The sequence below is a fragment of the Callospermophilus lateralis genome, chromosome 16 (assembly GCF_048772815.1).
Source record: "Callospermophilus lateralis isolate mCalLat2 chromosome 16, mCalLat2.hap1, whole genome shotgun sequence".
In the NCBI taxonomy this organism is placed as follows: domain Eukaryota; kingdom Metazoa; phylum Chordata; class Mammalia; order Rodentia; family Sciuridae; genus Callospermophilus; species Callospermophilus lateralis.
In genome coordinates this window covers 88824902-88848170 of record NC_135320.1, presented here as the reverse complement: position 1 = coordinate 88848170, position 23269 = coordinate 88824902, and the positions used below count along the sequence as shown (strand labels likewise).

General features: G+C 49.6%; 1 protein-coding gene across 1 annotated transcript in view; it reads left to right on the top strand.

Annotated features, from left to right (window-relative positions):
- The window catches only part of Ago2 (argonaute RISC catalytic component 2), a 98913-nt gene extending 75690 nt beyond the window's left edge, over window positions 1-23223 (top strand). Inside the window, exons 14-19 of the mRNA XM_076836215.2 lie at window positions 3283-3373; window positions 5540-5734; window positions 7556-7690; window positions 10073-10174; window positions 11356-11555; window positions 11755-23223. Of these exons, the coding sequence (XP_076692330.1) occupies window positions 3283-3373; window positions 5540-5734; window positions 7556-7690; window positions 10073-10174; window positions 11356-11555; window positions 11755-11863 (832 nt within the window). The 3' untranslated portion in view covers window positions 11864-23223. The remainder of the gene's footprint in view (window positions 1-3282; window positions 3374-5539; window positions 5735-7555; window positions 7691-10072; window positions 10175-11355; window positions 11556-11754) is intronic.
- Window positions 23224-23269: the final 46 nt, after the last annotated feature.

Below are 23269 nucleotides of genomic sequence, written 5' to 3'. Positions count from 1 at the left end.
GAAGGAAAAGAGGTTTATTTAAAGGTACAGTAGAGGTCCAAGAGTGAGGTGCCAACCCTGGCTTCTGCCGAGGTTTCCTGGTGGATGGTTTCATTTTGGGAATGCTCACATGCATGGAGAGGGGTCACATGGTGGAAGAAGTTTGTAACAAGTCTCTCATGGTAACTAACTCATCCCAGCAAGATGGGCATTAGTCCCTTCCCAGGGTGACGCCCCAGTGACCTAACTAGGCCACACCTCTCAGTAGCCTCGCACTGGGGACCACATCTCCAAAATGTGGGTCTGGATAGTCAGTGTCTGGCTCGGCAGGTCATGTTTCTGGCCCAAGAATCCACTCTCCTGAGGGCATGCCCTGCACTGCTGATGTGGTGGCCAGGGACACACACTCTAAGCACTGCCGAGTTATGCTCGCAGCTGGGGAGAGGAGGTTGGTGCAGAGGAACCTGGCCTCTGCCTGAATCTGCTCTCGGCTCTGAGCGAGAGCCGTTCCACTCCCACGAGTTCCTGGGAACGAATGAGGACACATCAAGGGGCAGTTGGCAACCCCAAGGGTAGTTCCGTTAGCCAGCAGGCTCTGAGGTTGTTGTGTGCAAGGAGTTTAGGCCATAAACAGAGAGCCCCGGGACCTCATCTGTACCCTTTAATGGAGGGGTGATGGCTATGAGGACGTCACACCTGGTGTGCCAGTGAGCCGCATCACGGTGGCAGGGGGTGAGCTCAGATGAGCATCTGGCAGAGGATGTGGCCTCCAGGGCCCTGACATGGGAGCTGAGGGAACGATGGTAGCTGTTTCGCTGAAAGGCTACAAGAGTGGTGGGCCCGTGAGGTAAGCTGCAGCTACGGGAGCACACCTGCCCTGTGTTCTGGAAGACTGCCTGTGGCTCTGCATAGAGGGGCCACTGGCCTGGGCCAGGCTGGAGGCAGATGTGGAGAGGGAACACCTTGACTCTGGGTGGCTTTGAAGAGAGAACCCTGGAACTGGCAGGCAGGTGTGTGTTTAGGGAAGAAACAAAAGGGACGAAGCAAGGATGGCTTCAGAGCCCTCGGCCTTGTTCCCGAGAGGTCAAGCGCATGCTCACAGCTGAGGGCCCAGGCTTGCTGCTCCAGCCTCCTGCTCAGGCCTCTGCAGAGCCCCTGTGTCATGTGATGTGGCCTGTGGGAAGCAGGTGTCTGATACCCAGAGGCCATGAGATCCCGGAATCCTGGATGGTGTTCAAAGCCAGGAGGCTGGAGGAGATCCCTTGAGGGAGCTTCTGAGTGCTGGGAGGGCCAGTGTCGCAGCCCTGGGGGCAGCAGTGGAGACAGCAGTGAGGCCAGGGAGGGAAGGTGGCCAGGTCTCTGGATGCCTGGGAAAGTGTGTCCGGGGTCGCAAGGCCGCAGTGAGCCGTGCTTGATGAGGTCTGAGTGCATTTCTGGATACATGAAGGTCTGTTGGGCCAGTTGAGGTGACAGTCCCTGGAGACCTTGCCGAGGAACCTGACTGCCAGGCAGTGGGAAGGTGGTCATCAGGAGTCTGGGAGGCAGTCACAGGTTAGTAGATTCAGGGAGCTGGCTGCAAGGCAGGCGAGGTTGCTGGGACAGGTGTGGTTTTTGCTTGTTCCGTGTGATTTGCTTGTGTGAATGAGGGTGTCACAGGCTGGCCCTGCACTCTGAACGCCCTGACAGTGAGTGTCAAGGCCTGTGGTGTGGCTTCCCGCGGCTCCTGCCTTCTGGTGTGACAGAGCATAGTGAGGCCACATGGGGTGCTGGCTGGTTCTAGAGCCTGGTCAGTGGGACTGATGCCATTTGGGGGCCTCCCCAGAGTTCACAGTGTGGGGCGTGCTTTCTCCATGCCGTCTGCCTCCGTACCTGGCAGCAGTAGTGATGTGGCACTGCGGGAAGCAGGTGCCTGTGAACTGACTGGCCTCAATGGGGCAGCAGATAGAGGCCTGAGGTCTGCCAGGAACCCCCACCCAGCCAGCCAGTGCCCCAGGTGCAGCTGGAACTACAGTGGGGATTGGAGGGACCCTGGCCACCTGCTGAGGCAGCTGGCACCGGGCATATGTGTATGAAGCTCCTTCTGCATCCTGAGGAAGTGCAGGGGTGGGCATGCACAGCCATGCTGGGCTTAAGGGCTGTCCCTGGAGCTGAGCAAGGGACACCCAAAGTGAGATGGGAGCAAGTCCCAATGACCAGCATCCCTGGCGGGATCCCTTCTGCCAGCCTGCTGAGGAGTATGGTCAGAGACTGCAGACCTGCCCAGCGCTGGGTGGCGAGCACATCCTTGCTTGTGTCTGTGTGCCAAGGAACCCACCTTCCACACCAGCTGGTGGCTGGGACAGATTCTCCTGGCTGCCACTCCCTGCCTGGGAGGGTCTGTTCTTCAGTTCTCGTGGCAGCACCCACTCATCCTTCTGGCACCAAAGGGGAGTCCTGAGACTAAGCAGTTGATGCAGTTTGGAAGAGGGCAGATTAAGACCCACTGCAGGTGGAACAGAACCCTTTCTTACACCCAACCCAGTCTCTAGCTGTAGGGCAGGATGCAGCCGAAGGTGTGGGACAGGTCTCTACATTCTCATGATACTTTCTCCATCAGCATGGAAATGATAATGGGGCCAGCTGCTAGTGCTACCGTGTGAGGAGCCCTCTGAAAGTACTGGACACGCAGGAGCTTCTGTGGTCATGTAGCATCCTTGGAAGCGGACAGCACAGCCCTCCCTAGAGCAACCCCTCCTGTGCACATTGCTTCCCAGGAGGAGAGAGTAGAGGCCGAGTGCTGCTGGACCTCCTCCAGGGCTCAGAGCAGCCTCCCCACAATAGAGTCGAGGGTGGAGAGACTCCCTGCAGCAGCACCAAGCCTGAGTAACGACCCATGGGACTTTCCCTCTCCCTTCCCCTCCCCTCTGGTGCTAGGGATGGAACCCACAGCCTCCCACATGCTAGGCAAGCACTCTACCTCTGGGCTACGTTCCTAGCCCAAGCCATGGGAAATTTTTTGGAAATTTTAAAGTAAACACAAAGAAGATAAGGAACAATGAACCCTCATGTGTCTGACCTCTGACCTCAACAGCCATCAATGCCTGGCCAGTCTTGTCTGGGGTACATTCCACCCATGCTCCACTTTCTCAGGGTCCTTCTGAGGCATATTTCAGCTCTCATGTTACTTATGTGTGAGGTTTCTTTGTGACCTTTAAAGTAAAGGTTCTGCTCAAAAGCATAACCACTCTGCCGACTGCACAGGTCACAGGGGTGGTAACTGACCCCATCAGAGATCCAGGCCTCCAATGCCACTTACTTCTGCAGGCCTCCAGTGTTCCAGCAGCCTGTGATCTTTCTGGGAGCAGATGTCACTCACCCACCTGCGGGGGACGGGAAGAAGCCTTCGATTGCCGCAGTGAGTGTCAGTGCTCTCCTCTGAGCCTCTGTTGGTGGCGTGGTGCTTGGGACTCTGCAGAGACCATAAAGACACATGTGGTCTCTGCAGCCATACGGCTGAAGGGCATGGAGGTTTGCCCAGTGGCTCAGAACCTCAGGGCCTCATGGCGTATAGGTGATTGGAGGGGACACTGACGGTGGCATGAAACAGGCCCCAAGAAGCTGAGTCGCACGCACCAGCGCTGTCCGTAGACGCACGTGGACTGGCTGCCCACCTGGCGTTCCACCCTCTTCAGCTGTGCCTCCGTCCTGCTGCCTAGCAGTGCTGATTGTTCTCAGGAGAGTCTAGGGTTACTGTTACAGTGGCCTTTCGTTTTAAAAGAGAACCAAACCATGCCTTCCTTGTAGTGAGGGTTTAAGCTTTGGAGTGCAGAGAGCAAAGGGGGTTACCTGAGAGCCATCTTTTCTGAGGGTCTTGGCCTCGTAGCAGTCGGGGAAAGCAGAAAGCATCGGGTGTCTCTTTTTGGTCATTGTCTGGAGCCACTGGGTTTCACCCCCCAGTGTCACCTTGGGTTCTTGAGAGCCTTGCCATGTGCCCTGGCTTTCTTGGCCGAATTGCCTCAGAGAAGTGCTGGGCTGCTGGCAGGAGTGAGAGCTGAGGCCCCTGAAGGTGGGTTCCTTTTGGGCAGGGCACAGCTGCAGAGGGTGCCCTGGATGGATCACAGAAGCACAGGCTGAGCTCGGCCCTGGACTACTGCAGACTCTGCCTGCTCGCGTCTGTTTCTTTTGAGCAATTAAGCAAAACATTCCTGAACTTTCTCTTGGGTAAAGTGAGGAAACCACTGCGGATCTCTAAAGATTATTATGAGACAGTGTAGTTAAGCCCCAGCATGGAGCCTGGCCCATGGAGCTAAGAAAATGCGGCATCATCTGATAAGTCTGGAGGGACTGTGGTATAGGACCCTGTCTCAGGGATGTGGGGAGCCAGGTGAGCCCTGGGTGGAAGGGAGCTGCCATGGTACTGGTGGGTACATGTGTGTGCAGCTCACATAAATCGTGCTTGGCTGTCATTCCCCTTATGAAATCAGTGTCATGTAAGCAAGGCAGTTCCTGCTGCCTGGCCCAGTAACTGCGACCCAGCACTTCCCGTGCGAGCAGCATTTCTCGCTTTGCTGGATGCCTTTAGCTCCTTCCTCCCTTGGTCAGAGAGCAGCAGCTCAGCAGCTCAGCAGCTCTGCTCGGCGCGGCTGGCTGTGCTCAGGTCTGCAGAGGAGGAAGCTGGGCCCAGAGAGGAGGCCCCCGGGGCTTCCCCCGCCGAGTTCTGCACCCACTGCGGGCCTGCAGGCTCCAGCTCTGGGTCTTGCCATCTCCCTGCCTCACCTGTCCCTGTTAGTGTTTGTTCTCCTGGGCAGATGTGGTGTAGTGTTGAATATTATCTCTGGGTTTAGAGGGTTATGTTTTCAAGTTTTCAGGAACAGAAATCTGTGTTCACCCCAACCCCCAAATTCTCAATAAATAGAAACAGATTTCTGTTTATGTTAATTTATTTGTTTATACCAACTTAACATTTCAGGGTCTGTCTATTTTCACTTGTTTGAGAGGAAAATCTTGGCCAAGGCAGGACCTAGGCAAGGCGACGGGGGCTGGCCCGGGGACTGCTGCCCTGCGTGGGTGTCCTGAGAAGCTGGCTTCCTGGAGCCTGCTTTCCACGGGCACAGGCTTTCCCTCAGTCTTTCCAGTTTAAGGAACCTGCCTCCCAGCTCAGAGGTGAGCAGGTCCTGGTAGTACCTGGTCCATTGTCCTACAGGGCTGAGTTCCCGTTGTCCCTGACACTCCCTATACCCCGACCAGACAACCTGAGTCGTCACGGGCTCATTCTGCTCGCTCGCCTGCTCACCCTGTCTCCCTCTGGTTGGCATTCATACTTGGGCTCATACAGCTTCTGGTCTTTGGGAGTTCCCCTTTCCTGAGAACCAAAATCTGGGTTGCTGTGTGTTGATAATGCAGAGGGCTCTTTGGAAAAGCAGGTGCCAAACCTTCAGAGAAAGCAAGGACACCACTTCCACTTTGCTGTATTGGGACATCCAGGTGGAGACCCTTCTGCCCACCTGTAGGCCAGCGCCACCACGTACCTAGAAGAGGGAGCCTGGAAACCTTGCCAAATGCTCACTGCATGTTTCCACAGGTTGTGGGCAGCATGGATGCGCACCCTAACCGCTACTGCGCCACTGTGCGTGTGCAGCAGCACCGGCAAGAGATCATTCAGGACCTGGCGGCCATGGTGCGTGAGCTGCTCATCCAGTTCTACAAGTCCACACGCTTCAAACCCACCCGCATCATCTTCTACCGCGATGGTGTCTCCGAAGGCCAGTTCCAGCAGGTTGGCTATCCTCCCTTTGAGCTTCTTTGGTGTCAGAGATTCCCCAGTACACTAATGCAGACCGACTCAGTGGCTTTCTACCCAAGGTTGATGCGATCAGAGTGTGGAAGGCAGAGTGGTGGAGACTGCAGGGCACGGGATTGTCCAGGCCCTGGCCCTAGTGGGGCTCATGGTGCAGAGTCAGGGCAGAGGAAGTGGAGAAGGAGTGGGTATGAGCTTGGGCCCTGGAGACATGGGAGTGAGGGTCTCACCTGGCCAGCGGTGGGCTCAGCAGCATAGTTCACTGCCCATGCTTTCCAGAAGTGTGGACTTTGCCTTGGAGGATATGAAGAGCTGTCAGGGGAACAAGGTCTTTGCACGACAGAGACCTTATATCTGGTGACCCTTCTGTCTGTAGTGTGAGAGACAGGCTGGAGTAGGTACCACAGCAGCAGGATAAGAACTGCATGTGGCAGAAGGGGCTGGGCAACATCATGACCCTGGCACCGTGGGTACACAGAGATGGGTGGGCCCGGTGGGTAAGAGAGGGTCTGGAAGGGGAAGAAAGCCCTCACATGCAGGGGTGAGCGAGGGCATGGGAGTGGCCTTATTCTCCTGATTCTGCCTCCAACAGTGCTGGGTCAAGGTGCCCTGCCTGTGGCATTAGAACTCCGTCCTGGCCCTGAGATTCTCCCCATCAGATTGGGCTGGTTGCACTTCTGTTTCTCCACTCCCAAAGCAAGTGTGTTGTTAAGCAGTGGTGGCAGTGGGGGCCATTCATGGTAGGGAATTGTCCTTGTGCACTTCAGAGGCTCCAGGTGCAACAGATTCTGCTTCTTGGCCAAGTGGCCTTTCTGAGCTGCTGCAGAGCCTGGGCTGGTGGCTCCCTCTGTGCCCTCACAGCCCAGGGTCCTGTTGTGTTGACAGACCTCCTGGCTCCCCGAGCAGGGACTCTTCTCCCTCCCTTGAGCTCCTGGCCCTTTTCCCCCGTGTCCCAGTGCCATTCCCCCCATGTCACAGTGCCATGCCCATGTAGAGAGGGGATCTGCCTTCCTAGGCTCTGAGCACTCTGTCTTACAGAGTCCCACAACTGAGTTTTCTGCACCCAGAACTTATGTTCTTGAATCATTGTAATAGAGTATTTTGATTAAGATTATTGCTTAAAATCTATAGTGTAGCCAGGCACAGAAGCACATTCCTGTCATCCCACCTACAAGGCTGAGGCAGGTGGATGGCTTGAATCCAGGAGTTCAAGATCAGCCTGAACAGAATAGCAAGACCCTAAAAAATAACAGAAATTCAAAGTGCCCTGGTTCATAGGCTGTGCCCATCATTTTCTGTCTTCCCATCGGGACTCAGGTAGGGCATGCAAGTTTTACAGGTAGGATTGGGGGTCAGAATGTGTGGCTTTCCACATGGCTAATTGGTGGCAGAGCTCAGATTCAAACTCCGGCCTGACTCCTAAGCCATTGCCTTTTCCATTAGATATGTATTTAAAAAGCAGCAGCTTTCTCAGTGCTGTAAGTCCTCTGCAGTGCCTCAGCCCTGAGGGGTGTGAGTGCCGTCTACTGAGCCCTAAGAGTCTTCTAAGTGCTGTGCTCATCATGTTCATGCATTTTCTAACTTAAAAACCAGTTAGCCATGAAACCTGGGTGTCCCTAGCTCTATTGTATAAATGAAAACAGGAAGTCACAAGGGAAGTTGCGTGCCCAGGCACACGCTAGCAGAGCTGGAAGGCTTGACTCTAGGCGTTTAAGTGGCACATATTTTTAAGATGTTTAGTTCGAGTAGCACGAGGCCTAGAACGACCCTGAAACCTGCCTGTCTCTCTCTCCCTTTCAGGTCCTTCACCACGAGCTGCTGGCCATCCGTGAGGCCTGTATCAAGCTGGAAAAGGACTACCAGCCGGGGATTACGTTCATCGTGGTGCAGAAGAGGCACCACACACGGCTCTTCTGCACTGACAAGAACGAGCGGGTAAGCCCCCCGGCATGTCCTGGTGATGCCCTGGGGATATGCGTGGGTCATTTCAGGGTCCCGAGCCCTGGACCTGAGCCACCTCACAGAGCTGCTGCCCCAGGCCCTGGGCAGACTGTGCTCTGAGGAGCTTCTTGGGACCTGCCTCAAGTGTCCTGGCTGGCTCGCTTTGCCTTGAGCAGTTTTGTCTTGAATCTCACAGATCTGGGATAGGTCCGGTTTTAAAATGTCATTTATCTCATAAATTATCGAAAGAGATGATTCTGAGAACCCGTTGGACACCCAGCCGTGGACAGGGCAAGTGTGGAGTGTGATAGGATGGAGTCAGCCACGGGCCCATGTGGGACTGTTGGGAAGTGCTGCTAGGTGGTTCTGAGGAGCTCTCGCCTGGGTTGGGAATAGCTGAGAGCATCTTCCACACACCTAAGAGGACACATGGTCCTGCCTCTGCCCATGAAAGAGACAGTGCCTAGGATGGCAGGACCCAGGCTGAGAACCACAGCCCTCACACTGGAGGCAGCAGGCAAGAGCATGGTGGTTCAGATGCACTGGGTGCTGAAGAGGACTAACTGCAGCTCAGTCCTGGTGGCCCTACTGCCACACCAGTGCAAGAAGCAATGTTGTGATGTAAATGGAGGAACCAAAAGGTAAATGTTACAGTGAGGAAAGGGGGATATTTTGTCTCATAAAAGGGACTAATTCACTATCAAGATTGAGCATCTGTGATCTTAAATGTACCCAGTACTCTGCCCTAAAATTATATAAGAATGGGGAAAAAAAGTGAAGCAAAACTAGACAGAATTTCATCAGAAGTTGAAATGGGAAAAAATGAGAACTGAAAACTGCAAGAGTGAAAAGTATGATCCAGGCACCATAACTGGACAGGACCTGCCACAGCACCTGGGGCCACACAGAAGGGCTACGAAGCCGGCTTTCCACCAGGACAGAGGAGCCGCTCACATTTCCATACCTCAAGTTTTGTATAATAAGCCTTATGTTTTGATCATTATACAGTTAAATTCCAAATCAGTAGGAATGAAGTTTAAGAACACTTGAAACTTTCAATTTATGCTAAGTAGCTCATGCATTAAACATATAATGAAGATAGAAATTGCAGAGCACTCAGAAATGAACAAAAACCAGAAGATTTCATATCAAACCTGTGCAGTATAGCTAAAACAGTGCAGCCTGTAGACTTAGATGCATTGGGTATGAAACAAGAACCATGACAGAAAGTGAGAATAAAGACATAATGGAAAGAAGAGACCCCAGGACCCAGGAGTCGAGGGAGAGCTGCAGAGCTCGGGGGCTGGGCTCCTTCCTCTCCTCAGTCCCCAGGTCTCCGTTGCCAGGAAGCAAGAAGGCTCCGTAGGCAACTATTCCTGGAAACACCTACACCCTCTCCCCCTTCCCAGAATGGAAAATAAGTACAAAGTAAAGAAGCAAGACAGGAGATTAAAATCAAAACCTGCCTCTTTGAAAATAGACCTAGTAAGACTCCACATTGTCCAAGCATAGGAGCGTGACCCTTTATGTGATCACTATATGATCATTCTAAGGTATTGGCCCAGAGAGCTTCACAAGCAAGTTTCTCCAAACCTTCAGTAACAGATCATCTTAAGTATGACAGAACACACGGAGTTCCTTGGTGTATTTATGAGTGTAGTGAGAGTTTTGCAGGTAAGATTTATCAAACCTTCAAGGAAAACTCTTTTACCATGACAGAGATCAGGAATGAGGTGGGGGATTAGTTTACATTCTGAGGCTGGCTTGCTAATCCCAAGTGTGGAGATGTTCTCGCCCTTGCACATACATACCTAACCCTTTGTATTTCAAGACAGAGTCTAAGTTACTAAGAGCAAGTGGTGGCCAAGAGCCAGCCACTCGTGGGAGCCCTGGCCAGCTTTTAGGGTTTTGCTTCCCTGCCTTGAGTGCTACATGGACGGGCTGGGCACCAGCTTGGATGTTGATAGCATGTTGCTTCAGTATGTTGCTGGCAGTACCCCTGGGCCCCAGATCAGAGTGGCACCGACAGTGCCAAACCCTCTTAGAGTAGATGGTTCGGTGAAGACTGCACTTGGCCTGTGCAGCTTATAGGATGTGACGGTGAAGAAACAGAGCGAGTCTAGTTATTAATACTGGCTGGAGTTTCACACTTTCCTCTGAACACATGCATTAAGCAGTTTGAAAATTTGTCACGGGGCTGGAGATATAGCTCAGTTGGTAAAGTGCTTGCCTTGCATGCATAAGGCCCTAGGTTCAATCCCCAGCACCACAAAAAATAAATAATAAAAGTAAAGATTTGCTTTGGCCAGAAAGCCTGTGTGGACTATCTTTCTTACTCCTTGTGTCCTGTCTGATGAGGCTCTTGTGTTGCTGCAGGTTGGGAAGAGTGGGAACATTCCAGCAGGCACAACTGTGGACACGAAAATCACCCACCCAACGGAGTTTGACTTCTACCTGTGTAGTCATGCCGGCATCCAGGTGAGGACCGAGGGCCCCGTTCACACAGTTTGAGATATTTGCAATGTCATCACACAATTGGCCAACTCCTGTGCTCTGATCAGCCCTGGGACATGGTGAAGTGGCATGGACAAGGGTCTGCCCACCCCCCGCCCCTGGCTCACACTCTGGCTATGAGAGATGGGTAGTTAACCTGGGACCCAGGAGACTGTGGCCGTGTCAGACACTTGGAAGGAAAGAACCACAGAGGTGCTAGGGTAGACCATGTGGAGTGGCTACCAGGGCTTCCCCAGCTGAGTTCCCTTTTGAAGGAAGTGAGGTCCAGGCAGAAGGAGCTGTGAGTGCCAGGGCACTTGAGGGGGTAGAGGCTAGATTGTGGATGGCGCTTAGCAAGCTAGAAAATGAGACCTGAATGTTCACGCGGCCACCAGGAAGCTGCTGTAGTAGGGCACATGAAGAGGCAGCTCTGGCTGGCCGACCTTGCAGCCCCTCCATGGGGGCTGGCTGGTTGGGCAGGCTCCAGGGGAGTGCTGGCACCAGGAGATGCAGTTGCCATCTCCTATGACCCTGTCAGGCTCCTTCGGGGAAAAGACCCATATCTGGCCAAGGGTGGACACATGCATGTGGCCACCAAAGTGCCATTTCCATTGAGAAGCTGACCTGCCTCAGTCCACACTGTCTTTACCACTCTGGTGGAGGACTGCAGCCTGGGGTGTGGCCACCTGCAGCCCATTTTCTAGACCTAAGAACTGAGGCTGTTTTTACAGATTTGAAACTTGTTTATGAGGAAAGGAAAAAGAAGAACAAAATAAAGGTAGAGAATGTGAAGGCCTCTATGCAAGTTCCTGATGCAGATGGCCTGTCCCGTTGGTCCCGTCCCCCACCACAGCTTTCTCTGTGAAAGCACACTGTTTCTGAGATGTCTCCTCTATCTGCTGTGTGCCTGCCCCCACCCCCCACCCCCCGCCGCTTCCCTCCTGACAGGGGAACCCTCACTTTCAGGCCTCTGGCTTCTCTTCTGCCCAGAGACTTTCTAGGGGGGAGCCTTATGGTGGGCTCAGGGAGCTGGCACCCTGCTGTCTCCGTTTCTGGACACGCCCACCTGGGCCAGTCATCGCTTTTTGTCTTTAACATCATTGCAATTTTCTTTGGGAAGATTTCACAGTGCATTTGGCATATTTCATCCTGTAATCTGCTTTCAGGGGACAAGCAGGCCGTCCCACTACCATGTCCTCTGGGATGACAATCGTTTCTCTTCTGACGAGCTGCAGATTCTCACCTACCAGCTGTGTCACACCTACGTGCGCTGCACACGCTCTGTGTCCATCCCAGCGCCAGCCTACTATGCCCACCTGGTGGCCTTCCGGGCCAGGTACCACCTGGTAGACAAAGAACACGATAGGTGAGTCTTGTGCCCATTGTGGCAGGGACTGCCTCTGATAGACAGGTATCCTAGCAGCCACCTAGGCCCATTGAACACACAGGTCCCTCAACATGGCAGCCTTGCAGCCACTCATCAGCTGTGTGCCCGCGCACACTGCTCCCCTCCCCAAGTGTCTGTCCAGTAAAGGCTGTTCTCTTTCCCTCCTGTGTCCCTGCAGTGCTGAGGGGAGCCATACCTCGGGGCAGAGCAACGGGCGAGACCACCAGGCCCTGGCCAAGGCGGTCCAGGTCCATCAGGACACGCTGCGCACCATGTACTTTGCTTGACGTGTCTAGTGTCCAGCGATTGTGCACCAAGTTGGATTCACACGAGACCAGCCTCACTCAGACCAACAGACGCCCAGCCCTCCGTGACAGCCAGCATCCAACATGAGACGTCATTGATTTTATCAGATCTCCATTTTCCAGAATGCCTTCCGTCCCAGATTTCAAACTTGGATTTTGAACTGCAGACCTGTATGAGACCCCACTGTCGTAGGAAATATGGTTTGCCAAAATCTATGAGCTGCTTATTAAAATAGAATCCCGTGTTTCCTAAAAATCCTAAAACCAGTCTATGAACTCAGGGCTTTAAAACATTTTTTAATTTATTTGGTCATTCAATTTACTTGTTTTTAACACATAATTCTCTATGAAATTGATGGGCTCAAACTAGCTGTGAATGTTCTGAGAGTGAAAGCAACACAAAACATTGTGGTTTTAAAGCCTTGAACATTCTGATGTTGTCACTGAAGTTGATTTCCAAGAGGCGTGGTGTGCTTGTGGCCTGGCTGCACAAGCTCAGCCCCAAGGGCAGGTGGCCGTGCGCGGCATCCACAGGTGTGTCTTGCTCTGCCGTTGTCTACCTCCCATAGCGTGAGCCGAGGTACAGTGGCAGAAGGAGGGCCACGTGTGTTTACAGCAGTGACATGTCCAGAGAGATTGGCAGATAAGTGCCATTTTAATAACAATTTATTTAAAAAGAGAAGAAAGACAATATACCGACAGTCTAATCATAAGATTTGTCCTATAGGACTGTGACGTTTATTTTCCAAAGTTTCTAAAGAATACGGGTCTGTGGTGAGAAATACAGTACAATCCTTTTTCACTGTTATGTCTTTAATGTAAGAGAAGAATATATATATCTGGTTTGCAGTATTAATGTGATAGGTAGATGCTGTTTTCCTTTTGTTGACTACGGGGTGCTTCTTGTGACCTGTTTTGCATATCAGGAGTGTTGGAGCCTGGAGACAGGCCACCTCTTGTGGCTCTTAGTGCTTAAGTACAGGAATATGCAACTGACTTTGTGTGACAGCCATCTGCCCCCAGTGTGGACTGTGTGGCCTGTACCTCCGGGAGGGACGGCGTGTCCACCAGTCACTCGCCACCCTCCCTCTGCCTCCTCCCCATGTGTTGCTCAGCCGATGAAGCACAAATGGAGTTTATTTATTCTTCCATCGCTGGGAAACAAGTTCATGTATCAGAGTGCACTTCTCCCTGCGTGCAGTCTTGTTAGGCGAGTTTCATAGGATCTATGCACTGAGACAGACAGAAAGCTGCTGCCGGTAGCTCTCTCCTGGCTGCAGTCAGGGCAGTGGAACCTGCCCTGGGAGGATCGCCCATGGAGATGCCAGCAGAGGACACAGAACGCTCTGTTGGGATTTGCATCCAGGGCCCCAGATGTGGGTTTGCCAATCTAGAAACCATTGCACTAAGAGTGACGCCACAGACAGCTTAAAGGTAACAGCAGATGTGGCTATTTGTGCTGAATGGGCCTGTTGTCCTCGTGTGCAATCTGAGAATCATGCCCATGCTCCATGTAGACCTTAAAGAAGGGGACAAGCCTCCCCTGTGCTGCTTTGTGCTCTGCAGGTTTCCCCTCTCCCTGCCGATGTCCCTTCCCCATCCCTATGTGACGTTACCTCTGGCACTGCGGTGGAGTGAGGGTCCCAAAGGTGGTGCCTCATGCTGAGGTAGGCACCCACCTGTTCCTGTCCTTCAGTCCAGAGGTGGTAGGAGTGTTGGTGAGCCCCTGGCAGAGCATCCTGACCCTGGGCCTGGGCTGGCGGCAGTGACAGGTGGCTGTGGTCGGTGAAGATGAGTACTCAGTGGGGGGTGTCTGTGTGTGCATGTGGGTCTCTTACTAATGACATTAGTCTTTTCTTGCTGTATCTTTTTTTAATCTTTTTAAGTGACAGCAGCCTCCGCTCTAAGAAGCACTACAGCTGCCTGTTGTCTTATTGGCAAGTGGCACTTTTTCCTGCTTCCAGAAGGACACAGATACACTGAGCTGAGCTCACCAGGCATACTGAAGCTGAAGAGGGAATGTTTTGGCTAGTAAATTTTTAGAATCTGAAGTTTGGTTTCAGCCATTCTTAGAGCCATTTGGAACCTTGTTTCCCAAAGGTGTCTCTCTACCCTCTGCAACAGGGTCTGGGTGTCAGAGAAGGGCAGGTCTGGTTCAGATGCAGATTCTGAGCTGTCTACAAACAAACAGCCTGAATCAGGTTCTGGGGAGTGGCTGGGCATCTGCATTTTTTAAGGTATCACTTGCCAGCTCTGGCGTAGCTGGGGAGGGGGAGGCCTTCTGAGGACCTCCTCCCAGGGCACCTGCACGGAGGGCCTGCTCAGCAAAGCCAGGAGGTGTGAGAAAGTACAGGCTGGCAGGAAATCAGACCGGGTTTTGTTTTGTTTTGTTGTATTTTAGTTTAGTCTTGTTTTGATCACTTTGAAGGATAAGTTTTCTTTGAAGAAGGGTACTTTTTATAACCCTCTGCTTGTTTTGTAAAACTTTTAATTAAAACTAAAAGCATTAACAGACCAAATGTCCCCACTTGTCAGCTGCATATCTTGTACATGTCAGATGATTCAGAATTTAAATGGCTGTAGTCACAATTTCTCAGGTAAATAATTGTTTAATAACCCCATTATCGGCATAAGTTTTGAGGCAGTGCAGTAAGTAGCGTGAGTCCAACCCCGTTCACGTGGAAGCCAGGAGCGGTGCCCCTCCGCCTCTGCCCACACTGGTGCCCAAGGAAGCTGGCTCCCAGGTGGCTCCTTCCCCCTGGGGCTCCTATGCTTATGTTCAAATTTGAGGGCTGACCGCTCAATCGCTGGCTTTTTCCCCCCCCCCACTGTTAAGTAAGGTGTGCCTTGCTTTAAGCAAACTGAATGTGAAGATGACAATGTGGAAATCTGGATTCATCTAAAAGGAAAACTGGGATCTATCTCTTTAGAAGAGGCCTGCCAATTAACAACGATTCTTCCTGGGACTCTTCCTAGTATACTTTAAAATACTCACTTTTTAAAAACCATTAGTGAACTCCCGTTTACCACTCTCTCTCATGCTCAGCAGCTCCTCCCTGTGATACTAAGTGATGCAAGGCACAGGAGACCATTTAAAGGAGAGCCCCCTGTAACATTAGCAAAGATACCATCCTGTCACTTGGTTGTTGTGAGCTCAGATTCCTCGCTCAGAAAAATTTTGTATAACTGGGTGTGTCTGTGCTTTTAGAAAGGAGTTGCTTGCTCTTGGCCTGGGTTTCCTGTGGAGAAGTCTGTGTACACACTTTCTGGCATCCATTCTAGGGTCTGCTTGGTCTTCTCCATATCACCAGGTGGCCCTGGCCAGAGGCTCCAGGCCTTCTCCTGCCTGCCCCCCACCCCCTTCCCCAGGGCAGGCGTGGCTGCCCGCAGGGAGCAAGCTGGTGCTCTGGGCCCTGCTTGCCCCATTACTGAGTGCTCATTAGAAAAAACTTTTAGGTTCAGTTCCTGCAGCGGGATTCGGGATTGGGGGAGTTTTATTATTGTTGTATGTTGTTTTTATTGTTGTTAAATGCAAATATTGCTATTTATTTTTTTTTTTTTTCCTTTCTGCTCTGGTTTGATTTGGCTGATGTGGGTATTCCAGTGCATGGTACCTGATATGGTAGAAATCATTTTCCCCAACTTTTATAAATGACCTAATGTTTACCTTCAAGGTTGCTGGATGATTTTATTTTTGAAAGCCACAAATGTAGTTTTTCTGGATGAATTGTTTTTTTAATATATGCAGCAGTGTGCTTTCACATTGATCTGCCGGGTGGTTTAAATTTTATTTTTACAAGGCAGTTTTTCAGTCAAATTATATATTTGATACAATATGTCAAGGGCACACCAGCCATGTGCCATGCAGTGGGACACCAGAGGGTCAGGGGCCTCTGGGGGTTGGTGGCCGCTCCTGGCTGCCCAGGGTCGTGGTAGCACTCAGCTTGTTGCAGGGGCCCCGGGAACTGGGTGGGCCTTTCAGTGCGGCTCTGGTCTGGCAGGCAGGTCCAAGGGACTTCACGGGCATTCTCCTGCACCTATGGCAGCTCCATTAGGAGGTGCTTTAGATGTTGACCTAATTAGACAGTGGACAATCCCAGTGGCCCCGACAAGCCATAAGAAGCTCCCCTGTGACCTCTCTTTGACTCATCTCTGTGCTCATGAGAAAAGGAATGTATAATAAGTAGAAACAGATCCTCGTCAGTGTTCACAGGCCTCCCCTGCAGAATGCACATGTTTTATTTATACTTCAAGCCCTCCCTTCTCCAGCTGCCATGCCAGCAGTCTCATTGCTGTGACGTGTTTCCATGTGGACACAGTGCACATGTGACTCTGTCACGGGGCGGGGGGGTATCCCTGTTACATGCATGTTGACGCTTTTGTAAGGAAAATTTTTCAGCTCAAGTAATTGCACTGATTTTTTGACAACTTCTTTTTATTGTGTCCAACTTTGCATCTGCTGTACTTGTTTGAAATGATTGTAAATAGACTCGTAGTAGCAGAAATGATGTGAAGACAGGATGGACGCTGCTTGGCTTCAGTGATGCCGCTTCACGTCTCAGTGTTGTGTTAGGGTGGTGCAGACTGGCCTCTGCCCTGCTTCCTGCTTGTTAGCCTCGTGTCTTGACCATTCATGAAGGACAGACAAGCCTCCTTTTCTCGTGTCTCTGACAGGAAGTTTCCGTCTGCTTTCCTGATGGCTGCAGAGTCAAACTTAAGAGGACTGACTGTAAACCTTTGGGACACTTCTTGGTCTGTTCAGTTTTTTGTTGTTTGTCATGGCTCCCCAAAGTACTTCTTTGTTGTTCCATTCAGCCTTTGACAGTTTGGGCAGAAGCATCTACATGGCCCATATTAGCAGACCATGGGGGCCTCTCTTGTATCTCTTTGGCCAGCTGTCTGTTTAAAGCCACAAGGTCACTGTCATGTCAGACTTTCATTTGTGGCTGTATCCATTAATGCCAGAGAGACCCGAAGCCCAGTGCTTGCTCATACATTGTGTTCTGCTGGATGCAAGGGACATGTTCCAGCTGCCATGTATAATTGTGTCTGTGGTCAGGCTTCTCAGTATCAGATACAGAAAGGAGCTTTCAAACCCAAACGGGTCGTGCGTGCGTGCGTGCGTGTGTGTGTGTGTGTGTGTGTGTGTGTCACATCAGTGCCATCATGTTGCCCCCACTTTGCTTCTGTGGATGTGTCCTGCCATTTTATTGTCTCAAGTGAATGTATTGGCTTAGCCAAGTCACTAACAGAAGGTGGTTTCTAAATACCTTTTAGTTAAAACAGATACAGATAAAAAGCTACCTCTGAAATCTCAGTAGATTCTTATTTGCTCTTAAGTGTAGCTATCCACACTGAAAATAGCCAAAATGTTGCCTGAGTAAACTGAATTTGGAACATCTCTCTGTTCAGTTCTGGCTTGAAAATGTGTGTGCCATACTGTGACCAGGGCAGCCCCCCATCCTCTGCTGTGGCAGTGGACCAGGGACTTCTCAGTGCTGTCCAGCTGCGAGGGTCTAGTGCTCTGGGGGGCCAGGTGTAAAGGGAATGAAGGGCTTCCCTGAGCAGTTGGAGTGCCTTCTGCCAGGCCGTGAGGAGCACCCTGCAGGGCACGTGCGTGATGGAGCTGGGGGTGCTCTGTCCTGCCTCCTGTGCTTTCCTGTTGAAGGGAAGCAGCACTTGTTTTTTCTGCTTGCTTATAAATAGGTAAACAATGGCTTCCCCCCGCCTGCTCTCCTCTCCAGTCTCACTCTCTAAAGTCACCAAGGTGCTTTAACACCGGCTCTCTTTTAAGAGACACTTTTGAGATAGTTGCAGAGTTTCAAAATAGGGCAGGATCCTGGATTTCTGTCACTCCCTATTTATAAAGGAACTAAGGGTTAAGAGTAAGATGATCTGTTCCAACCCAGGGTCCTTTGAGAAGACCATAGGTCGAGTGGAAGGTCCTGCCGGCCACCCTGGGGATTATTACATGCTGTCTTGCAGGAAGTCTGGCCCCAGAGTGCCAGTTCCTTTGAGTAGCCCTCAAGTGAGGACCCACTCTGCTCTCAGCAATGTCGTCCCCACGCCCTGCACTGTGGGTCTGTCGCGTCCCTGGCCTGCCTCGCTTCTTTCTATAGGTTCCTCATGGTCTCTGGTCTTGGAGCTTTGCAGTCACTCCAGAGCCCCTCCTCCATTGGTTGGATTTGGAATTCTTGAGGGACAGGTGACAGGTTTACCACTGTGTGTGTCTGGTGTGGAGATGGCTCTGTGCTTCCTGTGGCTTTGACCCTGAGTGGCCTGATACATCATTCCCTGGAGAAGCTGCCTTGTAACACTGTGGTTGGGGTGGGATGGGGTTCGGACCATCTGGGGTGCTTCGATTCTGAAAGAGCTAAGTGTCCTTCACAGTCTAAGAATGTTTGGATCCTGCCCTCACACTGTTCTCTACCCCAGGAAGCATGGGTGTTTAGGTTGGGTGCCAGTGGCGTTCCTGACTGGCCTCCTTGGCTACTTGACTCCTCTGTGTTGGCCTTGGGTTTTTAGCCAGAGTCCAGTGCAGGGCATTTGAGAGAAATGCACAGCCCCAGCCCCCGCTGCACTTGGATCTGTCTGCCTGCCTCTGCACGTGACTCCAGGAGGCAGAGGTGGCTTCTCCCACTCCAGGTGTGGGGGAAAGCTTATTCTGAAGGAAGGCACTGAGGGCCACTGGTGCTTTTGCTGACACTTTTCTTATTGGTTACGGTGAGAAATGCAGATATGTTAGGTCTCTAGAGCCCTTGGTGGTATGACTGGGGGCTAAATCCTCACCTTGTCCCTCTCCCTTTTGGTGGGGGCAGTGAAAGGAGGCTGTATCATCTCCTATTAAAACCTCCTTGGATTTAGATAGTTCTGAGGTAAAGCTGAAACACCAAATATTAACTCTTCTCATTCTTTCCATAATTTCAAGGTCCTTAAAACCAGTGAGTTGATCCCAAGAACACCTGCGCCACCCATTGGCAGCGGGCAGGGGTGTGATGCAGGCTGCCCAGCAGAGCCAGCTGTGTGCACAGGACCAAGGCCCCTTGGCACCCGGGAGATTGTGAGAACAGTCTGAAGGGTGGAGTAGGGTGGAGTGGGGCAGGCCCCCACCCAAGAGGCAGGTGGCCCCAGGTCTTCCTCCGATCTCTACCCGTGTCTAGAAACTCAGTCCCAGACTCTGTGCCTTTGAAGTCTGGTTCTCAGTGTCCTTTTGGAGTGGTGTTGGGGCTGTGTTTGTAGTGGGAGCAAGCCTGAGCCATCCGACAAGTCAGCTACTGCGCTGCCACCCTCAGCCCCAGGCTACAACCTGATGCTGCTGGTGCCATCCCATCCCCAGCGTCTCCTACGCCCTGAGGAGCACACTTCTGCTGCGGTTTTAGGAGACTGGTGTGACCACCTCTTAGTCAGGCCTTGACCGTGACCCTCAGCAAAGCCTGATGGTTTTGTTCCCTTAGTGACTCAGCAAGAATATCTGTTGTAATGGAAGTAGATTGTTGAAACAGAAGTTGGAATCATGTGTTTGTGAATGTGTGTGACGTCCTCAGACGTAAGGTGCTCTTCAGTCCTTCTGTTCTTATCTTGTTGTTGCTGTTTTGTGACTTTCGGGGACACCATTTACTTGGGCCTGGTGTCACCTAAGCTGTGCACAGAGGGCTCCGCTTCCCCGAGCAGTTTCATCTCTAGTTTTTCCAAGCCAGGTATTGAGCAGCTTCTTGGTCAGTGGTCTAACTGAAAACCACCCCTCCCTGTCAAGGGATGACCTTGTTGGTTTTGGTTGGAGACAGAATCCATCGTGTTTATTTTTTTAAATATATGGAAAAGGCCTTTCCCTTGGCAGAGTCACTGGCTGCAGAGAGGATGATTCATTAGCAATTCTGGTTCCTCTTCAAAGCCAAATAGACCCATGTGACTAAGATTCTAAAATATGTAGTTTAGCATTAAACTGAAATTCAAGTTCTGAGTTTGATAGTGGATTTTAATAGTTGTTAAAGGTATGAATTCATGTTTTATAACTGTAGAGGCAAGTGAATTTTTTATTTTTAAAAAAGTTTTAAGAGAATAATTGTAAGTTTCTGTGCAGCAAAGTGGCTAAGAGCTCATTAAATATAAGCAGAGAATGTAGTATCTAAATCCAGACTTTCCATACCTCCGGTACACTTCAAGATCACTTGCCTAATATGTATTGAGGGGCTTTAGCCCTTAGTTTTGTCAATTTTTCTAGTTTTATTTTATTTTTATAAAATAATTGAAAAAGAACCAAAAATGAATTCAAAAGTCCCATGATGGATCTTGCCCCTTCTTAATTTTACCCAATAGTAACACATTTTAGAAGACATTTTGAATCAAAATGTATTATGAACATTTGAAGTTTACTGTTTTCTAAGAAGTCGAGCAGCTAAAAGGCCTCACTTCAGGTAGTACTCCATGTATTGTCCTGGACTCGGTCGTCCCTGCACGGTGGATCTGCGTGAAGATGTCTTGTGCTTGCAATATGGAAACCATGCAGTGCTGTTTTGTAAATTGACAGTTCCTGTATAAACACCATTATTTATATCCGTCGGCCTCTCTGTATAATTTTTCATTTGCTACATGGATTGTATAATTAATTATAAAATTATAGTACCTGCTAAATCCAGTCTGAGGCTTCATGTCATTATCTTTGGTTTGATACCATTCTGTGTGTCATGAGGGTGTCCAGTGTTTGCGTGATGCTAGGCGGTAATGCCACTTTAAATTAAGCCTTAATTAGATACTAAATTTGTGAGATTCAGAGTATGCAAAAATAATAGGCAGAGTGAGTTTAAACTGCTCCAATCAATACACTATATCATAAATAAACAAATGTTTTTCTCTGAAGTTAAAAAGGGAAGCATCTAGTAATTACCGCCCTCCCCACCCCACCCTAACCCATCCCTGCTATTGCCCTTGTTTGATGAAAATGGACCGTTGTTCATTTCTGTGGCAGTCAGTCCAAAAGACCTGTTCTGAAAGTCTAGAGACTTTTTCAGGGTTGTTTTTTAAATGTTTGATTTTTTTCCCCTCCAGTCTGAGATTTATTTATACTACTGGAGAGTACGATTTGGGTGTAGGTCTTACTTGCAAACCTGCTCATGTTCTATAAGCTTTCTTCAGGTAGTGCCACCTGTCATTGCTTCTGCATACGACTGAAACGGATTTATGTTTTGTAAAAGCATCTTCAATTTAGAGATAAAATGGAGGGGACCCAGCTTTCTTTACAATGTGGATCTACCTCAGTTAAACAGTTGGGTGCTATTACTAAGTCTGTCAAATTAAATTGGAAAAAGTAACCAAACAGTGAGATGTTGACTCCACATGAAACTTGAAATCACAGTTTCCGTTTATTTAATAATATTTTTATTTATTTTGTGCCTTTTATGTTGAACCCTAATGCATTTGAAAAATCAGTATAGAATTACATTGCAGATGGGGAGAAGAGCCCAATTGGCCATGGAATTTGATAGATTCCCAGCCAACTGCTGCAGAACATCAGAATCCCAACTACCCTCTTGTGGAAAGGGAAAAAATTATGTCTAAAAGCAAATTTACCATTTAAAAAAATTCCAAATTCTTCTATGCATATATTTAAAGCTATCACTTCATTTTCTGTGCCAATGAAGGGGCGGCCAAAAAAAAAAAAAAAAGACTCATAAGTACTTTCTTCATCGCTGTGTAGCCATTCATGCCCCTCTTCCTCTGGCGAATTCTCTAAGAGCTTCTTTATGAGCAGCAGAGGGACTGCTGCTGGTCCATCTCCTGGCCCACCCAGTGCAGGTGCTGATGACCAGGAGCAGAGGAAGGGTGGGCTCACGGCTGTCTGGAGGCAGGTTTCCAAAGTTAGGAAGGCTTCCTGATGAGTAAGAAAATCAGATAGGAGATCGATGACTTTCCACTTTTATATTTGGCAGTTTACAATTCTAGACTTTTCCTACTGTGGCAATCTTTTTTAATTCTTTGGAGGTAACACAATATTTTGGAGTCTTAAGAATTTGATTTTATAACAATAAGAAATAAAAGTTAGGGATCTTTCCTGTAGTATATAGTTTTACTATTTTAAGGAGATCTCTGAATTTTACAAAAGAACCAACATTCCTTAGTGGCAAAACTTTGAAAGTTGATTTGGGAGGCTTTTTGCTGTAGGACCTCAAGAAAAAAAAAAAGATAATAATTCTAGTTTAAATGTTTTTTAATTTTTTAACTTCCATCAGGTTGATACATAAGCTATATTTTATAAAGAGTAAATCATCCTTTAGTATGCTGCATATAAAGATCAGAGTTGTTGCACTTTCTCGGTAATAATAAATGCCCTACAATTGGCTCGCCAGGAAGCATTTTGTTTTCCCCTAACAAGAGTACTTTGGGGCGGGGGTGGGGGGTGATTAAAATCTATATAGGTACCTCAAGAAAAAGAACCTGCATATGCTGCATTTTGTTTCTTTAGCTTTTACATGTAGCATTTTGTCTTGCTTTGGTTATTTTGTTTAGATATATGCTTTTTGGACCCCAATAGACTGTTGGAAGAAAATTCAAAGTTTCTCTTGTCGAGGTATAGTATCCTTTTTTAAGGTATAGTATCCTTTTTTAACGTACTGCAATGTCTGATTCAGAGGTTGCCCTGCATTAGAGTACCGTACCCAGACACTCCTGAGGAAAGGGTGCGACGTTCATGGCAGACAGCAATGTGGCGGATCCTTTCTGTTCATGCTGCTCTCGATTCCCTTCTCCATGTCATCAGAGGCTGGAGACCTTATTTCTAAGCTCAAAGTTGAAAACCATGGCATTTTAGTTTTTCAACACAGACCTCACAGAGTCGCCATTGGGCAAGTGCGTGACCCTACAGTGCTGCTGGTGGCAGCAGCTGGTCGGCCTGGCCTCTGAGGAGCCAGCCTGCGCCTTTCTTCATTCCCTTGCACTCACCCCAGGCTGAACTGGTGGGGGTGGTCTGGATGGACAAGACAAACTGGTGAAGAAAGCTAAATGCTGAGACACTGAGCACCTGTTGTGTTTAAGCTTAGCTGGGTCCTTTCAAGTTTGTTTTTACAGCTTACTAGGTTAAGTAGTTTGCACTATTTTTGCAATAAATTCATGGAAAACCTAACAGTTACTTGTTTTGTTTCTTACTGTGTGTATATAAACTAATATTAAAAGTTTGGCATAGTGTTTTTTCACCTCCTTACATAACCCCTAACATGCACAGAATGCTGTAAATCTGATAAAATATGATGTGAATGATATTTTATAAAGTTATTTTGTATGGTGTCGATTTTGTTTTGCCTCATAGTATGTCAGCAAAAATTAAATAAAATTCCTCGTATTTACAGCTGCCTCTTCCAACAATCTCCAGTTACTCACGAAGTCTGTCTTTGGGCG